The sequence below is a fragment of the Myotis daubentonii genome, chromosome 2 (genome assembly GCF_963259705.1).
Source record: "Myotis daubentonii chromosome 2, mMyoDau2.1, whole genome shotgun sequence".
Lineage (NCBI taxonomy): Eukaryota > Metazoa > Chordata > Mammalia > Chiroptera > Vespertilionidae > Myotis > Myotis daubentonii.
The window spans coordinates 103,815,310-103,843,304 of record NC_081841.1 but is presented as its reverse complement, the minus strand read 5'-3'; the positions used below and the strand labels follow the sequence as shown (position 1 = coordinate 103,843,304).

At 43.0% G+C, this 27,995-nt stretch overlaps 1 protein-coding gene across 2 annotated transcripts in view; it reads right to left on the bottom strand.

The window, feature by feature from the left end:
- The window catches only part of MTUS2 (microtubule associated scaffold protein 2), a 421,538-nt gene that overhangs the window by 279,511 nt on the left and 114,032 nt on the right, over positions 1–27,995 (bottom strand). For both annotated transcript variants that reach the window (XM_059684080.1, XM_059684081.1), the window contains exon 4: positions 3,454–3,651. In XM_059684080.1, the coding sequence (XP_059540063.1) occupies positions 3,454–3,651 (198 nt within the window). The remainder of the gene's footprint in view (positions 1–3,453; positions 3,652–27,995) is intronic.

Here is a 27,995-nt window from a genome sequence, read left to right as displayed (position 1 = left end):
CTTTAACTTTAAATTACACCTACTCACCCACTGGGAAAACCAAGTCTACACCGAACTGCTGATTAATTTGACAGGCAGGTAAAGGGTAGTCTATAGCATGTTACCAACACTAAATTCTACAGTAATTGTTTTTCTCTAAGTTTCTATTGCCTAAGGCAGATCTTGGAGATTTATTTTTTTCCTTCTCTGAAAGCTATAAAAAAATTATGAGCTACATCCTGGGCCAAGCATGTTCAATACTATGATTTTACATTTAAGTTTCAAGTTAAAGAATTACTTTCTCTCCTGTTCAATTTCAATCTTAAAAAAGCTGCGGGTCACTGGCTAGTGTCATTAAAGTTTTGTTTGAGGTTTTCAATGGGCCTACCTCATGATCTTCAGGAGGCAAGCACATGGGGGGCTGTCTCCTGAGCACCATGAAGATACGGGTCTGAATGCATCCAGCGGAAGCAGGCTCCTAGTTGGGAATCAGAGAGGCAGCCGGAACCCACACAGGGAGCGGCCCAGCCTCAGAGCCAGCCTCTTCACAGCTGGACTGCTCCCCACCACTCACAGAGCCCACACACTTAGGGGGCTCTGGCTGAAGACACTGTACACTAACAGTTCTAAATTTTGGTCTACTTAGTTATTCCTAGAAATAATGCATGCATTTTCCTTTATCTTGATGTGTGTGTAAGCCGTTTCTAAGAGGCTTTTTGCTCACTTGGTTTCCTGAAGTTGCTGGGCGGGGTAGGTAAGGCGGGTTGGCCTGAGGGGCCCCTCAAGACAACTCCAACTCTAAGAGTTGCTTCAGTAATAGAAAGAGAAGGTTTTAAATCCTGGGTGTGTCTTCACCCTGCACTGCAGCTTTAAGAACTAAATAGAGAAAGAACACCGGCCCAGGACCCCAAGTGAGCCATCCTGATTTCAGTTTGCTCAGCTATAAAGTGGGTGCGAAGATACCCTTGGGTTCCCAGGACCTACAGACGTAGTCCACCTCCCTGTGTCTGCTCCGTTTGTCCAAACCTCGTGGAAAAGGCAAGAGGAGATGGAAGGGCACTTGCCGTAGGAAGCCCCTGCCCAGTGGGGCTGCGGTGACGGCACGAGCCTGAGTTAGGTGGGGGGCTCCGCACAGACCTGCCGAGACCCAGGGGTTCACGGGCCTCCGCTCTCCACACTCATCATCACCTGCCCCTCAGAACCCAGGAATATGCACAGAAGAGTTGCAGCAAAGCCAAGGTAGCCCAGGAAACACTGAGGATTCACATCGAATCACTTATGTCATTCCACAGTCACTATGGACATTGTTTCGACATTATAGCACATGAGTACCTAAAAACATGAGTTATACATTTAAAAATAGTTCCTTTTTATAGTCTTGTTTCAGATTTTGAGAGGTCTATTGTGCCATGACATAATCTTTAATCATAGTGGTACTCCTAAAATGAATGCGATGGGAAAGTAGTGCCTGAAGAAAGAACAGCATTCCAAGAAAGATGAAACCAACTCTGATATCATGTTAGCTGCTTCTATGAGCTAAACCAACAAAGGATGCGATGGTAGGACTTTCAGTCTTTCAAGAGCTTCCTTCATATTTTACTTAAGTATTGTCATCAAAGCATCACCTCCCCACTAAGGAACAAAAACACAATTTTCCTTGATATTAAATCTAAGAACAACTATAAGAATAATGGTTAATGGCACTAAGATATCTATTAAAATGCATGTGAAATTTTCCTGTGATTCACCGGTGAAGTACAAATTTATAGTTCAGTGACAAATAAAAGTAAATTCTAAGATACTATTTTTTTAAAAAATAGAAAATTCTGAAGAGAAATATTAAACATGCTTTAATGTGAAGCCTTTAAACTAGGAGTTATTTTCTCCGGCACAGAACCCCAGGGTGTTCGGGGGGTGCCTACCCGTACCCTTTGAAGCAGAGGTGATTAGAAATGCCCAAAGCACACCTGGAATTATTCTGTCCGCATCTGTCAGCTCTCCTTTAGCAAAAGCTGATGCCACGGGGACATGGTTCAATTCACCTTGAGGTTAATTTTTTTTAAGGAATCAAAATCTTCCCTTTTTCCTTAGAAATATATATACCGCATGAGATGTTTTTCCTTCAGGCTCCTTCTAAAAGAGAAATATGTCACTGGAAGTTTTACTACTAAAAATGATGACAAAGAGTTGCTTCTATATTTTAAAATGTTCAGATTGTTATGCACATGCATATCTAAAAACATGTTATACATTTGCAAATAGTTCCTTAATATATTCCCGTTTCAGATTCTGAGACATCAGCTGTGCCATGACGTAATCCCCAATTACAACGGTGTTCTTAAAATGAATCTGATGGGAAAGTAGGTCTGGGCCACAGCAACTTCAGGAAACCAAGTGAGCAAAAAGCCTCTTAGAAACTGCTTACAAACACATCAAATAAAGGAAAATGCATGCATTACTTCTAGGAATAACTAAGTAGACCAAAGTTTAGAACTGTTAGTGTACAAATGTTCCACAGATCACCTCTGTAGACACAAGACAAAGAAAGAACAAGCTTGGAGGAAGGAAATTAAATATATAGATATCAATCTCATTCTCAATCACTCTTTCTCAGCTCGATCTCCCAATCTCTTTTCCTCACCTCACGTCCCTGTCCCTCTCCCTCCTCCAATTTGATCCAACTACTAGAATCCCTTCAAAACAGCTCCCCACATGAAACCTCTAAAACTTCCCTCGCCCTCTGCAGATTCTTGCTAACCAGCATCTAAGATGCCATGGCTTCAGATCCAATAACAATAACTTTGAAGTTGATGAGGCTGAGGTGGGATTTGGCCACCAAAGGCTTAGCCAAATGGGCAGCCTCTGGGTCTTCTTTAGGGACACGGCTGTTGTGACTTGCTTTGAGACTGTTAGAATCCTATCAGCTAATGGAGACCATCCTGGTCACAGACTTGAAAAAGCTCAGCTGTGCTTTCCAATTTTAACAGCTTGGAATCAACTTCAGGATATCCAGTCAAGTGCTCCATCAATATGAAGGCATTACAGGTAATCAGAGCTGATTTTTCCATTAATATTTAATACATAATATGTTTCATGGCAGCACAAAGTAGTAACACCTTTTATGGGTCTTGGACTTCTTACTTAGAAACCACGAAGCAAAGGGTTCCTGGAATCAGTCCCTGAACAATTCATTTTCTAGATTTAAGGGTAATTTAAAAGTCTTTCCTTCCAGCCCGTCAATTCCCCATAACTGAGAATACAGTGGTGTGAAACAGGCTACTTTTCTTCAGTAGTTTATTTTTTTAAATCCCAATGATGGTATATTAAGCTAGTCAACCCAAATGTTCAGCTTATTACATAAAGAAAACGAAACACTGTTACACGCATATGCCGATTCGCCTGCTCTTATCTGGAGAGAAAGGTGCGTTTGTGCAGGAGAACCATGCAAGCCGCCTGCCCAGCCGCCCCACTCACAGTTAGCCGGCCGGCTCTGCTCGGGCTGCGCGCTGTCCAGGGACTGGGAGCTGGAGACCGAGGTCACGCTGGAGCTCCGCACGAAGCCCAGCGCCGCCAGCTTGGCTGCGGGCAGGCGCGAGTATCCGGGAGGACGAAGTCCAGACTTCGGTAGACAGGATTTGGCAGCGCTCGAACTGGAGGCTTTCTTCAAATCTCCTAAATTAGCCAAAACAAACAAACAAACAAACAAAATATTTCTCAGTTGAAATCAAGATAGACAATATACAGAGTGTGAGTATTAATCCAGTTCTAGCATAAACAGGCCATGAGTAACCTTAGGGTCCAATTAGCACATTCACAAGCACACCTTCCCGAGAAAGCCCCTCACTGTGGGCCAGGAGCTTCAAAGACCTCAAAGAGAAGGAGAGGCAGACGGTGGATGGGACTGGAACAGACATTAACCCTATTGTAGAGTCATAAAGAAAGATGAAAAGTGCTTAGAAGGCTGCAGGGAATGAGAATGCTTACTGTTGCAAGTTGCCCTAGAACTAACTGCAACTGAGATGCACCTTAAAATCTGGCATACAATGGGCAAAGGACCCTTGTGGCCACTATTCATTAGTAATTATAACCAGTATGTGTGAGTCATGGAAACAGGTAAAAAGAGTCATTGTATGAATCTTTTGTGGGTTGTAGGAATGAGGTGGAAAGGGCCCAGACGGTGGTGCTGGCCAGGTTGGAATATAGGCTGTACCAGTGACTAGTGGTGTAACTTTGGCCCGTTACCTAACACTAAGAACCACAGCTTCCTTTCCCAAAGGAACTGAGGATCGCAAAGCTGGCCTTGCAGGTTTAATATAAGTATCCCTGCCTATCATATCAAACTTGAATTAATATTAGGTTTCTCTTCTCCTTTTCTATTACTTGTTTTTGTGTTAGTACAAACTTCAAAATTAGTTCCCAGACATATGAAAATCTAGGTATAAAAATAATAAATCCATCATCTCAGTACCACTACATCTGAGCAGTATTCTTATGATCATCACGACACTACAAGAAGCCTGTCAGTACCAGATAGAAACAGAATGCTGTCAAGATACAAATACTCCATGATACAAAATTTAAAAAGAAAAAGGGCCAAGTCACTTAGTATTCTGTATCATCGTCCTAGCCAAGCCATTTAACAACTTCCCCTGCAACCATATTTACTGTGAACGCTTATATTCATATCCCTCAGCAATGTAGTAAGTCATTGTACAGTGAAAGACTAATCAGAATGCAAATTAAACATAATTTTTAAATGACCCATTTGTAAAAAAATACCAATGTTTAAAAATTAACAAAGAGTCTACATATTAGAAAGTTCCTATGGGTGGATATATAGAAAGAACTAATAGATGCCACACTCGGTTTATGGTGCCTCTTCCTTGACCAGCAGTTTACCCTAAGACACGGGTTCTCAACCTGTGGGTCGCGACCCCTTTGGCAGTCGAACGACCCTTTCACAGGGGTCGCCAGAGACCACCCTGCATATCAGATATTTACATTATGATTCATAACAGTAGCAACATTACAGTTATGAAGTAGCAACGAAAATAATTTTATGGTTGGGTCACAACATGAGGAACTGTATTTAAAGGGCCAGAAGGTTGAGAACACTGCTCTATACAATGATCTCTCTTACCAGATAAATCTTACAAACAGTATATACCTTCAAGGTTTAGAGGAGCAAGTCTTACTTTTTTTACACTATCAGTACTTAGCCCTGGTAGTATAGGTAAAACCTGTACCATTTGGTTTTAACAAATTATTATTCAATAAAGTTTACAAGATGTCAATTCATCCTGTGAAATGGTCACATTCAGATTTTCTAACTAAATATGCCTCAATTTCATTTTAGTTTCTTATAAAAATGGACTTAATTGTAAAAAATATATAGTCCTTACCCTTTTTTCAAACCAGTCCAGCATGTCAGGGGAACATATATTTTCAAGTGTTTTGTATCCTTGGACTATTTGTGAATATAGACTTTGACAGAAACAATGTATCAACATATATAGTAAGCCCTCAATAAACTAATGATAGTGGTTAATATTATAATAAAACTGAGGAGCATGTAAAGGACGCTACTACCACAATGGTAGCATGAGAAGCTCCATGGATACTTTTTTCCAGTGAAATAAACAAAATTTGTGAAAATGGTTTGTTTTTTGTTTTGTTTTGTTTTTTAAATATATTTTATTGATTTTTTTTACAGAGAGGAAGGGAGAGGGATAAAAAGTGAGAAACACCGATGGGAGAGAAACATCGATCAGCTGCCTCTTGCACACCCCCTGCTGGGGATGTGCCTGCAACCAAGGTACATGCCCTTGGCCACAATTGAATCTGGGACCTTTCAGTCCACAGGCTGATGCTCTATCCAAACGGGTTAGGGCATGAAAATGGTTTTTTAAAAAACAACAGCCCTGGCAGGTTTGGCTCGGTGGATAGAGTGTTGGCCTATGGACTGAGGGTTCCCAGGTTCGATTCCGGTCAAGGGCACGTGCCTGGGTTGTCGGCTTGATCCCCAGTGTGCAGGAGGCAGCTAGTCGATGATTCTCTCTCATCATAGATGTTTCTATCTCTCTCTCCCTCTTAATTCCTCTCTGAAATCAATAAAAATATATTTAAAAAACAACAACAAAAATTTAAAGTCTCTGGAAATTGTTCTAAGGGCATACAGCAAATAAGAAAACACTTATGTAAGAAAATCTATTCAATCTCAGTAAGAATCATGATAGTGTATGATACCTTAGCCATGACCTACTCCCTGCCTCTCCTTCACCCCATTCATATCAGCATGATGAAAAGTCTACTCTGTGTGGGAATGGCTAAGATGACAGGTTCCTCCTTCTGCTGGAGAATGGCATGCTAGTGGGAAATGCGGGCTACCACCATTTCCCATCCACATCCAAGAGAAACACATCACTATTTCCACTCCTTATAGCACAATCATGACTAAAAGATTTTGCCCAAGAGTATAGACAGGTCATAAGAACAAAAATGGCTGAAGCATTGTGCTAAGAAACTGACGTTATTTGGAATAGACTATGGGAGAAGTTCAAACTTAAGTGCATTCTTGAAAATAAAGCAGATTCTTATGGTAAGCAATGAGGAAGAGGCTAGTAGCTCTATGATAGCAAGAAGATAAACTATAGATAAGACAGTTTACCAAAGAGAACCAGGAAAAGAACTAAGAAAGAGCCTTCTCAGACTCAGGATTGAGGTTTCAAAGAGTAACTTCAAAAACTAACCCTGAAGAATTTTCTAGAAACCACTGATAAATTTAGTGAGACCCTGGAGGATATGAAAAAAGACCAACTAGAAATTAAGCACACACTGACTGAAATAAAGAATAATATACAGAGATCCAACAGCAGACGAGAAGATCCCAAGAATCAAGTCAAAAATTTGAAATACAAAGAAGCAAAAAATACCCAACCAGAAAAGCAAAAAGCAAAAAGAATCCAAAAATATGAAGATAGTGTAAGGAGCCTCTGGGACAACTTCAAGGCTCCAACATCCGAATTATAGAAATGCCAGAAGAAGAGAGAGCAAGATACTGAAAACCTATTTGAAGAAATAATGACAGAAAACTTCCCCTACTTGGTGAAAGAAATAGACTTACAAGTCCAGGAAGCACAGAGAACCCCAAACAAAAGGAATCCAAAGAGGACCACACCAAGACACATCATAATTAAAATGCCAAGGGCAAAAGACAAAGAGAGAATCTTAAAAGCAGCAAGAGAAAAACAGTCAGTTACCTACAAGGGAGTACCCATACGACTGTCAGCTGATTTCTCAACAGAAACTATGCAGGCCAGAAGGGAGTGGCAAGAAATATTCAAAGTGATGAATAGCAAGAACCTACAACCAAGATTACTTTATCCAACAAAGCTTTCATTCAGAATTGAAGGTCAGATAAAGAACTTCACAGATAAGAAAAAGCTAAAGGAGTTCATCACCACCAAACCAGTATTATATGAAATGCTGAAAGTTATTCTTTAAGAAGAGGAAGAAGAAAAAGGTAAAGATAAAAATTATGAACAGCAAATACATATCTATCAACAAGTGAATCTAAAAATCAAGTGAATAAAAAATCTGATGAACGGAGTAAACTGGTGAATATAATAGAACCAGGGGCATAGAAAGGGAGTGGACTGACAATTCTTGGGGGGAAAGGGGTGTGGGGGTGCAGGAAGAGACTGGGCAAAAATTGTACACCTATGGATGAGGACAGTGGGATGGGTAAGGGCAGAGGGTGGGGTGGGAACTGGGTGGAGGAGAGCTATGGGGGGAAAAAAGAGGAACAACTGTAATAATCTGAACAATAAAGATTTAATTAAAAAAAAAAAACTAACCCTGAAAAGGGGCCTGAATTTACTTGGATCAGACTGTGCAGTAATTTATGCCTCGGGGCACTATAGAAAATAATAAAGCAATCAGCCAGTAATTAGTGGAGTCTGTTACCTGGGTGCGTTATCAAATGGAGGATAATAGCTTAATAGAGAAATCAGCAGGGAGAGACAAAGAAAGCTCTGCTAAAGTACTGTTGGAGTGAGTATGCATATTCCCACAGTTGTGCCATCTATGAAATGACATCAGTGTTTTCATACTGCAGGGGAAATAGGTTTCATTAAAATAGACCAGCCATGTCTTCAAACAAATAAATAAGCAAACAACAACAATCCCCAAACTGGAAATTAGGTAACTAGTACACACAGATGTGACAATATATTATGGAAATGTCCAGTGTACAACAAAAATTTTTGAGACGTGCCAAAACACAGAAAACTATGACTCATACATAGGGGGAAATAAGCAGGCAACAGAAACTGCCTGTGAGCAAGCTCAAATGCATGTCTTAGCAAACAAAGACTTCAAAATAGCTGTTATAAATATATTCAAAGAATTAAAGGAAACCACGGTTAAAGAAGTAAGGGAGATATTATGAAAATGTCCCATTAAATATAAAATAACAATAAAGTGATTAAAATTATTTTATAAAAAAAAATAATAACCCAATAGAAATGTGGTGCTGAAAAATAAAATAGCTAAAATGAAATTAACTGGAGGAGTTCTAAAACAGATTTAAAGTGGTGGAAGAAAGATCCCATGGACTTACAGATAGATCAATAAATATGTAATTCATGGAACAAAAGAATAAAGAAAAATTAACAAAGCCTCAGAAAAATGTGAGATGCCATTAAGTACAATGACATACAAATAATAAATGCAACAGATTAAGAAAAGTGAAAGGAGCAGAAAAAATATTTGAATAAATAATAACTGACATTTTCTAAAATTTATGAAAAACATTAATTTTCACATCCAAGATGCTCAACAAAACCCAAATAAAATACATGCAAAGAGCTCTACACCCACACATGTTATGGTAAAAATCTTGATAGCCAAAAAAAGAGAAAATTGTAAAAGCAGGAAGAGAAAAATGACTATGTATGAGCAAACACCAATACATTAACAGTTGACTCCATATCAGAAACAATGGAAGCCAAAGGAAAATGGGATAACATATTCCAAGTGCTGAAAAATTAAAACTGTCAACTCGTGACTTTATATCCAGCAAAACTATGTTTTAAAAATCTAGCCAAAATAAAGACATTCCAAAATTAACAAAAAGTGAGAGGTTTATTGCTCACATACTGAATTTATGAAAAATTTTAAAGAAAGTCCTTCAGACTAAAAGCATGTGATCACAGATAATTCAAATACATAGACACACACAACAAAGAACACTGGTAAAGGTAATTATGTAATTACTAGAGGCCCGGTGCACAAAAATTTGTGCACTCGGAGGGGGAGGAGGGGGGCCCTCAGCCTGGCCTGTGCCCTCTCGCGTCTGGGACCCCTGACCTGCTGCCTTAGGCCTGGCCTGCTCCTGGGTGGGAGAGGGCAGGCCCAATCCCTAGGTGCAGCCCGTGGTTGGGCTCAGAGCAGGGCTGATTGGGGAGTTGGGGCGCTGTCCCTTGTCATGCACAGAGCAGGGCGGATCAGGAGGTTGCGATGCCATCCTCAGTCACACTCAGGGAAGGGCTGATTGGGGGGTTGGGGCACTGCCCCCTGTCACCCACAGAGCAGGGCCAATCAGGGGGTTGGGGCTCTGCCCCCTGTCACTCACAGAGCAGGGCCCATCAGGGTGTTGGGGAGCTCCCCCCTGTCATGCACAGAGCAGGGCCCATCAGGGGTTTGGGGAGCTCCCCCCTGTCACTCACAGAGTAGGGCCGATAGGGGAGTTGGGGCACCGCCCCCTGTCATACACAGAGCAGGGCGGATCAGGGGGTTGGGGCGCCGGACCCTGTCACACTCAGGACAGGGCCGATGGGGAGGTTATGGCTCTACCCCGTCACATACAGAGCAGGGCCTGTGGGGGGGGTTTGGGGCGCCGCACCCTGTCACACACAGAGCAGGGCCGATCAGGGGGTTGGGGCACTGCAGCCTGTCACACACAGAACCGCAGGGCAATCAGGGGGTTGGGGAGCTCTCCCCTATCAGGCACAGAGCAGGGCTGATCAGGGGGTTGGGGCACTTTCCCTGTCACAAACAGAGCAGGGCAGATAGGGAGGTTGTGGCCCTGCCCCCCGTCACACACAGAGCCGCAGGGCCATCAGGGGGTTTGGGCGCTGCCCTGTCACACTGATCCCGGTGCCGGGAGGCCTCGCGGCTCCGCTGATCCCGGTGCTGGGAGGCATATTACCCTTTTACTATATAGGATAGAGGCCTGGTGCACAGGTGGAGACCAGCTGGTTTGCCCTGAAGGGTTTCCTGGATTAGGGTGGGGGTGCCCACTGGGGTGCCTGGCCAGCCTGGATGAGGGGATGATGGCTGTTTGCAGCTGCTCACACACCCTTCAGGGTGGGGGTCCCCACTGGGGTGCCTGGCCAGTCTGGGTGAGGGGCTGAGGGCTGTTTTTAGGCTGGCGGGTGACTGAAGCTCCCAACCGCTCCTTTTTTTCTTTTTTTTTTTCTTTTTTATTCTGGGCCAGCTTTAGCTCTGAGGCTTGGCTCCAGCTCTTAGGCTTCCGCTGCTGAAAGCAGGTATCTGGTTTGTTTGGGTTCTATAATCGAAACAGTGTTTCAACTCCAGCTCTGAGATCCCGGCTGGCTGAAAGCAGGTTTCTGGGGTTTTGTTTAGCTTCTATATTTGTAACAATATTTCAAACTGCAAGCTCAGAGGCCGGCAGTGGCAGGCGAGGAACGTTGGAGTCCTCTGTCACTGAAGCAAGCAAGCCTCATGTTCCCTTCAAGCTGCCTGGCTGCCGGCCGCCATCTTGGCTGGCAGTTAATTTGCATATCGCCCTGATTAGCCAATGGGAAGGGTAGAGGACGTATGGCTAATTACCATGTTTCTCTTTTATTAAATAGGATAAAAGATAGTATAAATACATATAGGGTATCCCCCAAAATGTATATATATTATAACAGCTGACAGCTGTTGCATTTTTCAAAGAGATGTATTTTTTAAAATTTATCTTTATTGTTGAAAGCATTACAGATGTCCCCCTTTTTTGTTGTTGTTGCTGTGGTTTCTTTTCCCCCATTCAGCCCCTCATTCCCTCGCAAGCCTTCACCACACTATTGTCTGTGTCCATGGGCTATGCATATGAATTCCCCAGTTAATCTCTCTCCCCTCACCTCCCACCCCCACCTTCCCTCTGAAATCCATCAGTCTGTTCATGGTTCTATGTCTCTGTGTCTATTTTTTTCATTCATTTATTTTGTTCATTAGATCCCACATATGAGTGAGATTTTATGATACTTATCTTTCTCCAACTGGCTTATTTTGCTTACCATAATACTCTCCAGGTCCATGCATGCTATTGAAAATGGTAGGGGTTACTTCTTTTTTACTACTGCATAGTATTCCATTGTATAAATGTACTACAGCTTTTTTGTTCACTCATCTGCTGATGGGCACTTGGTTACTTCCAAATGTTAGCTATTGCAAATTGTGCTGCTATGAGCAGATATTCTTTCTGATTGGAGTTTCAGGTTTCTTATAATATACTAGAGGCCTGTTGCACGAAGATTTGTGCAATAGGCCTTCTTTCCCCTGGCTGCCAGTGCCAGTTTTCCTCTGGCACCTGGGACCCAGACCTTCACTCTGGCCACCACCTTCCATCTTCGCTCTGGACACAATCTTTGCTGTGGCTAGACCCTTCAGTCTTTGCTCCTCACTCTGGCAGGAGTCTTCAGTCTCCGGCCAGAGCTGCTCCTGTAGCTGCTTCCGCCCCCAACCCTCCTGCTCATAGCTTGATCGCTGCTTCGCCTGCAGATCTTGCCAATGGGCTCTTGGGTTCCAGGGGGCCACCTTGCCTGGGTCCTGAGGGAGTGCCCTGCCTGTGGCCCGGCTTTCCGATCATGATCAGGATCACGGGCCGTAGGCAAGGTGGCTCCTGGGTCCCGGGGTGCCGCCTTGCCTGCGGCCCAGCTTTCTGATCACGATCATGAACACTGGCCTCAGGCAAGGTGGCTCCTGGGTCCCGGGGTGCCGCCTTGCTTCAGGCACAGCTTTCCAATCACAATCAGGATCACGGGCCGCAGGCAAGGTGGCTCCTGGGTCCTGGGGTGCCACCTTGCATGTGGCCCAACTTTCCGGTCATGATCACGGGCCGTAGGCAAGATGGCTCCTGGGTCCTGAGGGGTCACCTTGCCTGTGGCCTGGCTTTCCAGTGGCTCCTAGGGTCACACACAGGGGCCTGGATGGCAGCTCCCAGTGTCCTGCCCTGCCTGCAGTATGCAAATTAGCTTCCATCTTTGTTGGCAGTTAATTTGCATATCACGCTGATTAGCTAATGGGAGGTATGTAGTGAAGGTATGGTCAATTACCATGTTTGTCTATTATTAGATAGGATTCCTAGAAGTGGGATCACTGTGAGTTCCATTTTTAATTTCCTGAGGCAATTCCATACTGTTTTCCACAGTGGCTGCACCAGTCTGCATTCCGACACAATACCAGATATCAAGTTATACTACAAAGCCACTGTACTCAAAAAAGCCTGGTACTGTCACAAGAACAGTATGGATCAATAGAACAGAACAGAGAACCCAGAAATTAACCCAAGCCATTATGCTCAATTAATATTTGGCAAAGGAGGCAAGAACATACAGTGGAGTCAAGACATTCTCTTCAATAAATGGCATTGGGAAAACTGTACAGGTACATGCAAAAAAGAAAAAAAGAAACTAGACTACCAACTTATAACATACACAAGAATAAACTCAAAATGGATAAAAGACCTAAATGTAAGGTGTGAAATCATAAAAATCTTAGAAGAAACCATAGGCAGCAAAATCTTAGGTCTCTCATAGCAATATGTTTATGGATACATTTCCAAAGGGAACTAAGGAGAAAATAAACAAATAGGACTACATCAAAATAAAAAGCTTCTGCACACACACACACCCACAAATGAATTGGTAAATAAAAATAAAAATCAACAAAGTGAAAAGAGAGCCCACTGCATGGGAGAAGATATTTGCAAATGATATATCCAATAAGGGGTTAATTTCCAAAATAAATAAGGAACTCATACAACTTAACAAAAGGAAGAGAAACAATCCAAATTGAAAAATGGACAAAGGACCTAAATAGACACTTCTCCAAAGTGGACATATAGATGGCCAAGAGACATATGGAAAAATTCTCAAAGTCACCAATCATCCAAAAGATACAAATTAAAATGACAATGAGATATCACCTCACACCTGTCAGAATGGCTATCATCAACAAATCAACAAACGACAAGTGTTGGCAAGGATGTGAAGAAAATGAAATGTATTTTAATAAACACTGCCTTTATAATTATTCAAAGTGTGTATACATTTTGGGGGGACACTCTGTATTTCTTCTCTTCTCATAACTTAAATTGCAATTGTACAAAACAATAGGCATGTAACTATAATTGGGCCTATAACATAGAAATGTAATACATTTAAGAATTATAGTACAAAAGATGTAGATGGAAGCAAAGCTGTATAGGAGTAAGGAAATGACACCATATGTTAACTTCATTACATAGGAAAAAATGAAGATAGTAAATAAGGTTAATATAACAAACTGCAAAAATATATACTTGTTCTCCTTTATTCATTCTTGGCTTCTTTAAAAGACATACAATTTTATGAAGTAACTAGAGGCCCTGTGCATGGGGGGGAGGGTCCCTCAGCCTGGCCTGTGCCCTCTCACAATCAGGAACCCCTTGGGAGATGTCCAACTGCCAGTTTAGAGCCCAATCCCCTGGCCTGCGGGGATTGAGCCCTAAGCCAGCAGTCGGACATCCCCTGAGGAATGTAGCAGTGCGCCAAGTGGCAGGCAGCCAGGGAGGAGCCGGCACCACACTGCTCTCGCTCATCCTGGCCCACTGCACCTGTCACCGCCAGTTGGTAGCGCTGCCGCAGAGTCAGGAGGCTTCTGGCTGAGTGCCACTCCCTCTGTGGGAGTGCACTGACCACCCAGGGGCAGCTCCTATGTTGAGCGTCTGCCCCTGGTGGTCAGTGCGCATCATAGCAACTCATCGATCAGTCATTCTGGTCATTCTGGTTATTTGGTTGTAATGGTTGCTTAGGCTTTTATATATATATAGATAACTAAAAATATGTATTGCATATTGTAACAGACATAGATGTAATATATAAGAACAATAGCACAAAAGGAAGAATGAGTAAATAGAGCTACAAAGGAGTAACATTTCTATAGCTCACTGAAAGTAGTATAAATATTAAATAGATTCTGACAACTTACAATGTATCTGGTAAGCCCTAGAGCAATAAAAATATAGCTAAAAATTACTAAAGGAATTAAAATGCTACACTAGAAAATATCACTCCTCATTACTACTTTCTTTTACACTTGGTGCAAAAGAAAGTAGTAATAAGGAACTGAGAAACAGAAAAGAAATGTGCAGACAAAACAAAAAGTAAAATGGCACATGTAAATCTGACTTCTAACTCTATCAATAATAACATTAAATGTGAATGTATAAAATGCTCCACTCCTCAGGCAGAGATTGTCAGACTAGGTGAAAAACAAGATAAAAATATAATTCAAATAATTCAAATTTGCAATTAGTTTAAAAGTGAAAGGATGGGAAAAGACATATCGTGGAAAGAAAAACCATCAGACAGCTGGAGTGGCTATACTCACATCAGACAAAATACATTTTAGAACAAGAAAGAAATAAGAGAGATATTTTTATCATGGTAAACAAATTATAGCAATTATAAATTATATACTCCTAACAACAGAACCCCAAAATACACAAAGCAAAAACTTTCAGAATTGCCAAGAAAAATAAACAATTCAAAATAACAGTTGGAGACTTCAATACTCCACTTTCAATAATGGAATGACTAGCCAGAAAATCAGCAAGAATTTAGAAGACTTCAATACTATAAGCCAACTGGACTTAACAAATATTAATAAAACACTTCGTCCAATAGCTACAAAAAAATACAGGGTAAAGCAAAAGTAGGTTATATGAAAAATAATACAATAACTAATAAAAATAATACAAAAATAAACTGTTTCACATACAACTGTAAACCTCCTTTTGTCCCACCCTATACATGCTCCTCAAGTGCATATAAAATATTCTCCAGGACAAACTACATATTAAGCTATAAAACAAGCATCAATAAATTTAAAAGGATTGAAATGATATAAGTACATTCTGTGATCATAATGGAATGAAATTAAAAATAAAAATCAGGAGGAAATATGTCAAGCTCACAAATATGTGTAAATTAAGGAACACACTACTAAATAATCGATGGGTAATAGAAGAAATCATAGGGAAATTAGAAAATACTTTTAAGATGAATGAAAATGAATACATGCCTGAGCAATAAGGCAAGAAAATAACATAAAAGACATGCATATTGCAATCAAAAGCAAAACTTTATTTGTTAATGACATTGTTTGTATAAGGAAAATCATATAAAATCTAAAAGCTGAACAAAGTAGGTGGGATCTCAATACCAGATATCAAGTTGTATTACAAAGCCACTGTTCTCAAAACTGCCTGGTACTGGCACAAGAATAGGCATATAGATCAATGGAATGGAATAGAGAGCCCAGAAATTGGCCCGAACCAATATGCTCAATTAATATTTGACAAAGGAGGCAAGAACATACAATGGAGCCAAGATAGTCTTTTCAATAAATGGTGTTGGGAAAATTGGACAGATATATGCAAGAAAATGAAACTAGACCACCAACTTACACCATACACAAAAATAAACTCAAAATGGATAAAGGACTTAAATGTACGACAGGAAACCATAAAAATTCTAGAAGAATCCAAAGGCAACAAAATCTCAGACATATGCCGAAGCAATTTCTTCACTGATACAGCTCCTAGGGCACTTGAAACTAAAGAAAAAATGAACAAATGGGACTACATCAAAATAAAAAGCTTCTGCACAGCAAAAGAAACCATCAACAAAACAACGAGAAAACCCACTGTGTGGGAAAACATATTTGCCAATGTCATATCTGATAAGGGCCTAATCTCCAAAATTTATAGGGAACTCATACAACTTAACAAAAGGAAGATAAACAATCCAATCAAAAAATGGGCAAAGGACCTAAATAGACACCTTTCAAAAGAGGACATTCAGAAAGCCATGAGACATATGAAAACATACTCAAAGTCACTAATCATCCGAGAGATGCAAATCAAAACAACAATGAGGTACCATCTCACACCTGTCAGACTGGCTATCATCAACAAATCAACAAACGACAAGTGCTGGAGAGGATGTGGAGAAAAAGGAACACTTGTGCACTGCTGGTGGGAATGCAGACTGGTGCAGCCACTATGGAAGACAGTATGGAGTTTCCTTAAAAAACTGAAAATGGAACTCCCATTTGACCCTGTGATCCCACTTCTAGGAATATATCCCAAGAAACCAGAAACACCAGTCAGAAAGGATATATGCACCCCTATGTTCACAGCAGCACAGTTCACCATAGCTAAGATTTGGAAACAGCCTAAGTGCCCATCTGCAGATGAGTGGATTAGAAAACTGTGGTACATCTACACAATGGAATACTATGCTGCTCTAAAAAGGAAGGAACTCTTACCATTTGCAACGTCATGGATGGAACTAGAGAGCATTATGCTAAGTGAAATAAGCCAGTCAATGAAGGAAAAATACCACATTATCTCACTCATTCATGGATAGTAGAGACCATTATAAACTTTTGAACAATAATAGATACAGAGGCAGAGCAGCCTCAAACAGATTGTCAAACTGCAGCAGGAAGGCCCGGGAGGGTTGGGGGGCAGGAGGTAGAGGGGTAAGAGATCAACTAAAGGACTTGTATGCATGCATATAAGCATAACCAATGGACATAAGACACTGGGGGATAGGGGAGGCTAGGGGACTGTCTAGGGCAGGGGGATAAAATGGACACATATGTAATACCCTTTGTAATACTTTAAGCAATAAATAAAAAATAAAAAAAATAAAAATAAAAAAAAACGAAAAATAATCTCTGTATACAAAGAGAGAATGATAAAGCAAATGTGTTTACATGTAAAAAAATAAGTAAATAAAATAAAATCTAAAAGCTATCTATATACATAAAAACCTAAGTGACCAAATGACCAGTCAACTGGTCGCTATGATGCATACTGACCACCAGGGGGCAGATGCTAAACACAGGAGCTGCCTCCTGGTGGTCAGTGCGCTCCCACAGCAGGAGCACTGCTCAGCTGGCCGACCCATCCCAGCGGCCCACCAGCCTGGCAGCAGCCACTCATTCCCTCAGTAGTCCTGCAGGTCCAGTCTCCGGAGAATGGGCCAGGCACTGACCAACTGGCGTCGCTGGTATGATCCCAACAGCGCTGCCAGCCTCCTGGAAGTTGATTCGGGCACCATGGCCACTTCCCCTCCCTAGACGCTCCACAAGGAAGAAACGATATAAAAGCGGCTGCCATGTGGCTCCCGACAACCGGTGCAAACATCAGCGGAATGGATCCGGATCCTGGGCCAGCAAGGGTGTCCCATCACCTGCTTAGAGGGCCAATCACGTTCCAGCCCCACCCCACTCCCCTTGGGTGGGCACCAGATGCAGGGCTCATGGCTGGTGAGCACTGCCGTGGTGGCGCAAGCCTCTCCTGATCGAGACTGACTGGACATTAGCCTGCGGCAAGCACAGCGGGGCCAGGGTGAGCAGGAGCGGCAGGCAGGAGCGGCAGGTGGCATTGGACTGCGGGTTTGGCCCGATCCCCGCAGGCCACCCTGAGGGACCCTACCTATGCATGAATTCGTGCACTGGGCCTCTACTTAGAAATAATAATGAGTTTAGCAAGGTTACTGATAAAAGTTCAACATACAAAAGTCAATTGTATTTGGACCCACTTGCAATGGATAGTCTAATGACTAGACACAATAGCTTAAAAAAAATAATTAGGAACTATAGTCAAGGGTCAGACTCCATTTTTTTTAAATGTTTGACTACTAACAGCTATCAAGTCTCAAACCCCCTTCTATACTCCCCACCCCCTTTCTGCCATATCTGGGAAAGTTGATGAGAAAGCCCAGTGCTCCTTCCTTTGACTCCTGCAGGAGATGCAAACTACATAAGCCACTGCCCACTTCCATGGGAGCCCTACCCCAGCCCCACCTCCTAACAAAAACAACAAAAAGCTGAGCCAGTGTCCTTCCTTGCTCTCTCTGGCTATTTCAGACATGCCAGAGAGACCTCAATCCTACATAATAAAAGGTTAATATGCAAATAGACCAAACAGCAGAACGACTGGTCAGTATGATGCCCACTGACCACCAGGGGGCAGACGCTCAATGCAGGAGCTTCTCCCTGGTGGTCAGTGCGCTCCCACAGGGGGAGCACCACTCAGCCAGAAGCCCTGAGCCAGGCTCATGGCTGGCGCGCACAGTGACAGTGGCGGGAGCCTCTCCTGCCTCCGCAGCAGTCAGACATCCCCCAAGGTCTCCCAGACTGCAAGAGGGCATAGGCCGGGCTTAGGGACACCCCCTGAGGGCATGAATTTCATGCACCGGGCCTCTAGTTATGTAATAAAAGTCCTCTTGTTTTGTGCATGGTTTAATCGGTCTTTACAAACTGAATTTTGGGTGGGTCCACCCTACTTCTTCAGGGTGACTACAACAATTGGTGCTGTGATCAGGATATTGAGACAGTGACAACCCATGGGGGAGTCCTTGTTCTTGCTTTGCTTGTTGACTGGCAAGCTGCCCTCTGAGCTGCTGCTTGCTGGTGAGCTCCTGCTCTGACCTGCGCTGCTCGTGCTGTGTTAGTGAGCCCTCCAGAGCCTTTGTAATGGATTTCCCTGACCTAAGTTGGAAGTTTCAATAATCATTTGGATTTTAAGAACAGGAATATGGGGTTCAGGTGGGGCTATTTCAGAGTGGCCTTGAGTCATGTACTTTATAGGTTGGACCTATCTGTGCATCTTAGAATGAAGTTGAGACTAATGCTGAGCTCAGGGGAAAGAGTACCGGTGTTATGCACAGGCTCACTGTGTGGTCACTCATGGAAAAGCAGTCACTGGGAGGAAAAAGAGAATGAAAAAGGAGCCATGTGAAGTGCTGAGGCCTGCACTAAAGAGCAGATGGCTCAGCAGTCCCCTTACATTCCTCTGTTGCTGCTGCTGTCTACATCTCTGTCATAACAAAAATGCTGATCCGCAGAGTTATAGAGAAAACTCCATGGCATCTCTGTGGCACTGCGAAGGGGTTAATTCAAACACTACTTAAGCCCAGGGTCCTTAAATCCTATAAAGCAACCACTGCCATGGGGCGGCCTCCAACCCTGGTGGATACTGATATGCAGCTCTCTGCAACATTTTATAAATACTAAAAGGCCTGGTGCAAGGATTCATGCACCGGTGGGGTCCCACAGCCTGGCCTGCACCCTCTCGAAATCAGGTTTCGGCCTGATCCCCGCAGGCCTGACCCGAGGGATGTAGTACTGCGTGAAGCTGCAGGCGGCCAGCGAGGAGCCTGAGCCCTGGCCAGGCGCTGTGCCACTCCCGCTCATCCTGGCCCACTGTGCCTGCCGACACTGCCGCAGCTCGCTCTGTAGCACTGCCACGGAGGTGGGAGAGGCTTGCGCCGCCACAGCCGTGCTCGCCAGCCATGAGCCCAGCGTCCGGCACCTGTTGGTCAGCTGAGCGGCGCTCCCACTGTGGGAGCGCACTGACCGCCAGGGTCAACTCCTGCGTTGAGCGTGTGCCCCCTGGTGATCAGTGCATGTCATAGCAACCAGTCAAACAGTCGACCCGTCGATCGGTTGACTGGTCATTTAGGGATATATATATATATATATATATATATATATATATATATATCCTATCTAATAAAAGAGAAAAATGGTAATTGGCGTACAACGATACCCTTTTCATTGGCTAATCAGGGCTATATGCAAATTAACTGCCAACTAAGATTGGCAGTTAACTGCCAACAAGATGGCGGTTAATTTGCATATGTAGGCACAATGCAGGGAGGCGAAAGGGAAAGCAGGAAGAAGCCCCCTGCCACTGACAGTGATCGGAAACCCAGGGGGGAGCTAAGAGCTGGGGGGCAGGGCAAAGGCGGCCCTGGGGCCGCCTTTGCCCTGCCTCCCAGCCATGATCGGAGAATCAGGTGCCTTTTCCGCCCTGGCCAGTGATAGCAGGAAGTAGGGGTGGAGCCAGCGATGGGAGCTGGGTATGGTCGAAGCTGGCAGTCCCAGGAGCTAGGGGTCCCTTGCCTGGGCCTAAAGCGGAGCCCACGATCACGGGGCTGCTGCAGCTGCGAGTCCCAGCTGCCCGGGCTGGACGCCTAGGCCAGAGGCGTTAGGCCTGGGCAGGGGCGGAGCCTGCAACCACGGGGAGCTGGGGGTCCCCTGCCCAGGCCTGACACCTCTGCCAGAGGCCTCAGGCCTGGTCAAGGAGCTGATCCGGTGATTGGTGATCGGAGGGTGATGAGGGTCAACTCCTCTGGCCGAGGCATCAGGCCTGGGTGGGGGCTGAGCCGGGGATTGGGGGGATATGATGGTCCCCTTGCCCAGGCCTGAAGCCTGGGTCAGAGGCGTCAGGCTTGGGCGGGGGGTGGAGCAAGCGATCAGAGGGAGATGGGGGTCCCCTGCCCAGGCATGATTCCTGGGCCAGAGGCCTCAGGCCTGGGCGGGGGCCAGAGCCAGTCATCGGGGGGAGATGGGGGTCCCCTGTCCAAGCCTGACACCTTTGGCGGAGGCGTCAGGCCTGGGCAAGGGGCCGATCCTGCGATTGGAGGGTGATGGGGGTCAACGCCTAAGGGCTCCCAGTATGTGAGAGGGGGCAGGCTGGGCTGAGGGACACTCCCCCCCCCCCCAACACACACCCAGTGCACGAATTTCGTGCACTGGGCCCCTAGTGTGTGTGTGCAACCCCGTGGTTGCAGGCTCCGCTCCTGCCCAGGCCTAACGCCTCTGGCCTAGGCGTCCAGCCCGGGCAGCTGGGACCCGCAGCTGCAGCGGCCCCGTGATCGTGGGCTTCGCTTTAGGCCCAGGCAAGGGACCCCTAGCTCCCGGGACTGCCAGCTTCGACCGTGCCCAGCTCCCATCGCTGGCTCCATCCCTACTTCCTGCTACCACTGGCCAGGGCAGAAAAGGCACCTGATTCTCTGATCATGGCTGGGAGGCAGGGCAAAGGCGGCCCCAGGGCCGCCTTTGCCCTGCCCCCTGCTCTTAGCTCCCCCCTGGGTTTCTGATCACTGTCAGTGGCAGGGGGCTTCTTCCTGCTTTCCCTTTCACCTCCCTGCATTGTGCCTACATATGCAAATTAACCGCCATCTTGTTGGCAGTTAACTGCCAATCTTAGTTGGCAGTTAATTTGCATATAGCCCTGATTAGCCAATGAAAAGGGTATCGTCGTACGCCAATTACCATTTTTCTCTTTTATTAGATAGGATAATTACAGAGAACCCCCAGTAAATACAACAAAGGCTTAAAAAGAAAGAGGAGATAGGAAGGAGCGGGGAATAGAGAGAGAGAAAAAACAACAACCAAAAACCTGGGTATAGCAGAGTAAACCACAATCTGAAACAGATGTCCACAGTTGGACTAATTTTGGAACTGGAAATCCAAACTTTACTAAAAGAATTTATACAACAAAAGAAAAGGGGGCACTGACTGTTGTACCCCTACAACACAGCTTCTGAATTAATGCTAATATCTGCTTAAAGGCACCAATTAGCAAACGTTCATGGCCTTAATCAAAACTGAGGTTCAAATTAAGTTATTCCTGGAGATCTCATTAAATTTAAACATGTATCCCCTATAATATTCTATAATCTTAGGAAAATTACTGAACAAAATAGAGGATACAAATATGCTTCACTTCAACCACAAGAATTACCATCTTGCCTAACTTTCCCAGTTATAGCACATAGCATCCATGGCCCTAAAATATCCCACAGTGAACATGAACACTCAATTATGAATAAATTTAATTAAAATAAAATTTGTAACACATACAAATTGGCTTGACAAAATGGAACCCCAGGGACCATACCCCCAATTACAGTAGTTATTATGGCCCAATGTAAATTAAAGCAAAGCCTGAAAAGATTGAAACTCGTTATACAAGCCCACTGCTTCTCCATTTAACAATCTATTTGACCTGTTTTTAAACCTGAAATAAATGAAACTTCACAGTGGATTATGCAACCTTAAGGCTATGGTGCTACTCATTAAGGCCTCCGACACAGTATTATTGAAATTACTGACTTCATTAAATCAAAAACTGGAAAATAGGTTTTGCTGTTATAGATTTGGATAACATGTTCTGTTCAGTTGCTATTTCAACAGCCTCTCAGCCACAGTTTTCTTTTACTTCCAAAGGGACACAATACACCTTTACATGGTGGCTACCCATGGGGTTCCTCACAGCCTTGCCATCACACAGTCTTTTCAGGCTAGATCTTACCTGTATCCAACTTTAACCAGGAGCTCAGGTCTACCATGACACTTATGGCGTCCTCCTCTGGGAACATTCATTTGACACACTTATTCAGGAAATACAAAAACGTAGTGCCAGGCTCTGCCATCTTAAATTCCTAAAAATGATTTGGTAAACTGTGGGGTACTCCATCCCTGACACTGTCAAGAAATAGCTAATCATACTATCAGCGCCCATAATATTAAAAAAAAAAGCCCAAGATCTTTGGGTCTCTTTTGGGTTCAGGAGGCTAAATATTCTTCATTTGAAAATGTTACTTAAGTCCATTTATGCTGTTACTTGCAATTCAGTCCTCCTTCATTGGGGTCCCCTCCAACAAAAGGCTCTAGAATCTGTCCAAATTACAATGAACAAGTACTTCCATTAGAGCCCTCAGAGATGCCCTCACTGAGCAACTTCCTCTTGTGCCTCCTGTAGTTTCTAGACCACTCACAATGGCTATAAGTTGCTCATGGGTTTTAATGCAAGAACTGCCCTCCTTGGCCCTGAACACTACAGTATTAGAGTGGCAACTTCTGGACACATGCTGGTCTCTCCTGAAAAGAGAAGCTCTCATTAGCCCTGACCCTTTGATCCCCAGCGCAGCTAGCGAGGTTTTCTTGCTACAGGATGGAGACAAACTAAGGCCCTCTGGCATATCCCACCTACAGGAGTGGGTGGCCTCCCTGTCCTCAGTCCATTGCCTCATGCCATAGTGCTGAAGATCACTCTGCTCCCAGACCCCTTTGCTCCCTAGGAAGTCCCTTAGGTCAACTGATGAACAGCAATGGGAGTTTTACAGATGGAAGCATGACCATCACATGTGACAGAGCTTGTTGGAGAGCTGCTGCTCTTCATCCTTTAACCAAAATGCCCCTGACAAAAGATGGGACCCAAGGCTCAGAACAATTAGACAAACTTCAGACAGTCATCTGACACCGGAAGCTCTGATCAAAAGTTAGTCCCATTTGTACACTTTCACTCTCTGAGCCTTTGCCTGGCTGTCTGGTCCCTGCTCAATGTTGCCTCCTTTGAGGTAAAAAACAAACAAACTACCAAAAATTCTGGCTCTTTTTTGTCAGTCACCCAGACTATAAATCAAGCTCACACATGTTTCCACACCTCCTGTAGCCACAATACGTGACCTCACCAAAGACAGTCCCTGTCCACTTTTGGAGTTTCAACCATTTCTGAGAGTGAAAAGGCAAGCATTTGGCTTCTCAGAACACACAAGGCTCTTGAACAAGGAGTTCGATGGAACTTTCACCTTCCTTTTACTGGCCTCAGGCTGCAGGCCTCATAGAGCACCGTCCTGGCTTACTAAACAAGTTCAAATTCAATTAAACGATATAGAGCACATTTTAGTCATTAGTCAAATATCAGGGCTCTCCCTCTTCCCAGATGTAGGAAAGCTCACAAGAAAGCCCGGGGCTCCCTCCTTTGGAGCCCATGGGAAAGTCCAGACACACAAACACCTACCTGAGTCTGAAACACGCACCCTGCCCACACTCTGGTCACAATAACTCCAGGTGAATCTCCTTTCCCTGCTCTCTCCAGGCCACTGAGCTCAACTGTGTAAGCAATAGTTTTCATACTCTCTGGAGGTGTGTATGGCATCACCAACCTCCAGTAGGAAGGTGAGGCACTTGAGGTTTTCCATTCTGTTGTCGAAGTAGCTATGCAGTCACCTCATTCGTGAAGTTCCAACAATGTGAAAATCAAAGTAGAGGGTTTTTAAACAATTTTATTAATCTTATGCAAAGGTGTCTGGAAGTGTGAACTGTATTGCTTCTAGACCACAAAGCTACTTCATAAAAACACTGCTCTATAATATTTCACTTTACTTTACTATTATTCAAATTACCTCAATATTTTCCTAATACTAAATGGACATTCAAACAATTTTGGTATGGGTTCGTCCATATCTCCAAGGTGGTTCCATCAGGGATAGTTTAACACAAGCAGTATAATGCTTGTTCTCTAAAACTACAAAACATTACTGATAAAAATCAGAATATACAAGTAAGTGTCCATGGATTAGAATACTTGATATTGATAAGATGGCAATACTTCCCAAATTGATGGACGGACACAATGCAATCCTTATCAAAATCCTAGCTGGCTTCTTTGCAGAAACTGACAAGCTGATATTAATTTCATAGCACACAGAATAGCCAAAATAATCTTGAAAAAACAAGAACAAAGTTAGAAGGCTCACATGTTCCAATTTCAAAACTTAGTTTAAAGCTACAGTAATCAAGTCAATGTAGCACTAATACAAAGATAGACATATAGCTAAATATAACAGAATTGAGATTCCAGAAATAAACCCAACATTTACAGTCAATTAAATTTCAACAAGGCTGCCAAGACCATCCAATGGGGGAAAACCAGTCTTTTCCAGAAATGGTGCAGGGACAACTGGACACACATATGCATAAGAAGGGTATTAGAGTACTATCTCATATCATGTTAAAAACAACTCAGTGGATTAAAGACCTCAGTGTAGGTGCTAAAACGATTAAACCCTTAGAAGAAATCACAGGTATAAATATTCACAGCTTCAGATTAGGCAATGATTTCTTATATGTGACACAAAAAGCATAAGCAACAAAAGACAAAATAATTGAACTTCATAAAAATTAAAAGCCTTTATGCTTCAAAGGATGCTAACAAGAATGTGGGGGGACAACAACACAAGAATGGGAGAAAATATTTTCAAATTATATATCTGATAACTTTTAGTATAAAAATGTATAAATAACTGCGTAACTCAGTAATGGAGAGAAAACAACCAAATTTTTAAATGGGCAAAGGATTTCAATAGACATTTCTCCAAAGAAAATATACAGATAGCTAATAAGCATATGACAAGATGCATAACATCTTTAGCCATCAGAAATGTAAATCAAAATCACAATGATATACACTTCACACTCACTAGAGTAGCTATGATAAAAAAGACAGACATTAGCAAGTGTGGATGAGGGTGTGGAGAGAGTAGAACCCTCACACACTGCTAGTGGGAATGTAAAATGGCGCAGCCCCTTTGGAAAACAGTCTAGTAGTTCCTCCGAAGGTTAAACAGAGCGGTGCTATATGACAACAATTTTACTTCTACATGTGAAATGAAAACATTTCTCTACTTGTAGTAGCATTATTCATAATAAAAGGTGGAAACAGTGCAAATACACACGAACTGATGAGTGGATAAGCAAAATGTGGAATGCCAATTCACTGGAATATTTTTCAGCCACAACAAGGAAAGAAGTACAGACACATGCTACCATATGGATGAACCCTGAAAACATTAAGCATGTGAAAGAGGACAGACACAAAAGGTCACGTATTCTATGGCTCCATTATATGAAATGCCCCGAATAGGCAAATCTACAGAGACAGAAAGCAGATCAGTGGTTGCCAGGGGCTGGGATTTGGGAGAAATGAGGAGTGCCTGAAAATGGGCAAGGGTTTCTTTCTTCATGGGGTCATGAAAATGTTCTAAAATTGATTGTAATGATGGTTGCAAATTCTGTGAATATACTAAAACCATTGAACTATGTCCTCCAAAAGGGTGATGGTATGTAGTATATGAATTATATCTCAATAAAGCTATTATATTAAAACAAAAGTTTAAGAGCATAAACAATTCTTGCCTTTAGTTCAGTAACAGGCTTACATGACCTGCAGCAATGGCTGTTTTCCCAACTCTCTCTCAGAACCTTTGCTTTCAAAAGTCCTCGGTCAGACAGAGCGGGTCTGTCACTGAGAGCCTCCACTGAACCCCTCAAACAGGCAGGCGGAAGAAATGCTTATGCAGCACATCAAAGGCACTTCCAAACACATACAACCATAGTGGGGAAAGCAATTAAAATAACTTCAATAATTAATAAACATTAAAAATCCTCTAAAATAAAATATTCAAATCCTACACAAAGAAGCTCTTATTTTTATCTGACAACATTTTCCAAAAAAAAAGATAAAAGAGATTTTGCTGCTATTGAATGCTTTAAAAATGTGTTGCTCTTTCGAAGTAATACTCTTTTTCTTTTGAAAGGTAAGTCCTTTGAAGATTGAAGATCTTCACATTTCAAACCTGAAGAATTTTATTTGTTCTTGTTTTCTTTTGTTATTGACTGTCATTTACGTATAATTCTATAAAGCTGGAAACATCTCAGTCAACTAGAATTAGATTATAGTGCTTCTCAGGTTAAATATTATATTGATAAAAGATCCATCCATCATTGTCCAACATTACTGACATCCCAAGCAGTAAAATACTTTAAGAAAATAAGTGCATATTAATCCAATTTAACATACATTCACAGCACCTGCTGTTGACAAGGCCCTTCTCAATTTGCTGTGGGAAATTCAGAATCAAGATGGAGTGGTCCCCACCTGGGGCTCGCAACCTGCTAGAGGGGAGGCACCAGCCAAACAGAAAGGGGAGAGGGGGGCCAAGTATCACCTTACTACTTAAAGGGTTAAAGAGAATAAAACGAGGTAGAGCAAACATTGTGCTTAGCAGATATCTTGCAGAAAGCTTGCAGCCTTGAGCTCAGCATAGCTTAGATAACCACTGGCAGTGGGAGGAACCAAGGACAGGACCTGCCAGTCAAGCTCTGTGTGTCAACAGAAACTGCTTGCAGCCAGCAGAAGCTAATAAAAACCTGCCTCTCCCTTTAGTCGCTGATGAATCCTTTTTCAGATTCAGCCCGTCTGCACCCAGACACCTGAAATAAAATTTCTTTTGATGCATTATGGCCTCATGTCATTGGTGCGTGACACCAGCCCACTCCAAACCTTTCACTACTATGGGAAGAAAATAATTAAATAAACACAAAATCATCAAGTAGACCAATTCAGAGTTTTTATTCAAGGCCTATTTTTCGTAACAATTTCATTTTTTTTCTGGTGTATTCACATGTACAGGGCAATACATTATTTGAACCAAGTTATTTTTTAATATATTTTATTAAATTTTTACAGAGAGGAAGAGAGAGGGATAGGGAGTTAGGAACATCGATGAGAGAGAAACATCGATCAGCTGCCACCTGCACATCTCCTACTGGGGATGTGCCCACAACCAAGGTACATGCCCTTTACCGGAATCGAACCTGGAACCTTTCAGTCTGCAGGCCAACGCTCTATCCACTGAGCCAAACTGGTTAGGTCTGAACCAAGTTATTTTTTAATGTTTCTATAATTCTTCCTAGTTGCTTTTAAACAATTTCTTCTTTCACAGATATTTTGTTGAGAGATGGTGTGCTTTGTTCAAATGATTGAGAAACTATTCCTCTCTTGCTTTGCTCAGGAATATGAATAAACAGCAGCTTTCCTTCATACTGGGGAAAGTGACCAAAATTCTTTAATAAACTACAATCCTCCCACAGAAGAAATACGGACACAATTAAACAAAGCAAGGAAAGTGGCATCTTTCAGAATGTACTACAGATCTGGGTTTGATATGATTACCACCAAGTGTGTAATCTCAGGCCAGACTCAAACTCTCTGAGCCTCAGTTTTCTCACCTGAAAAATTAGGATAAAACCACCTA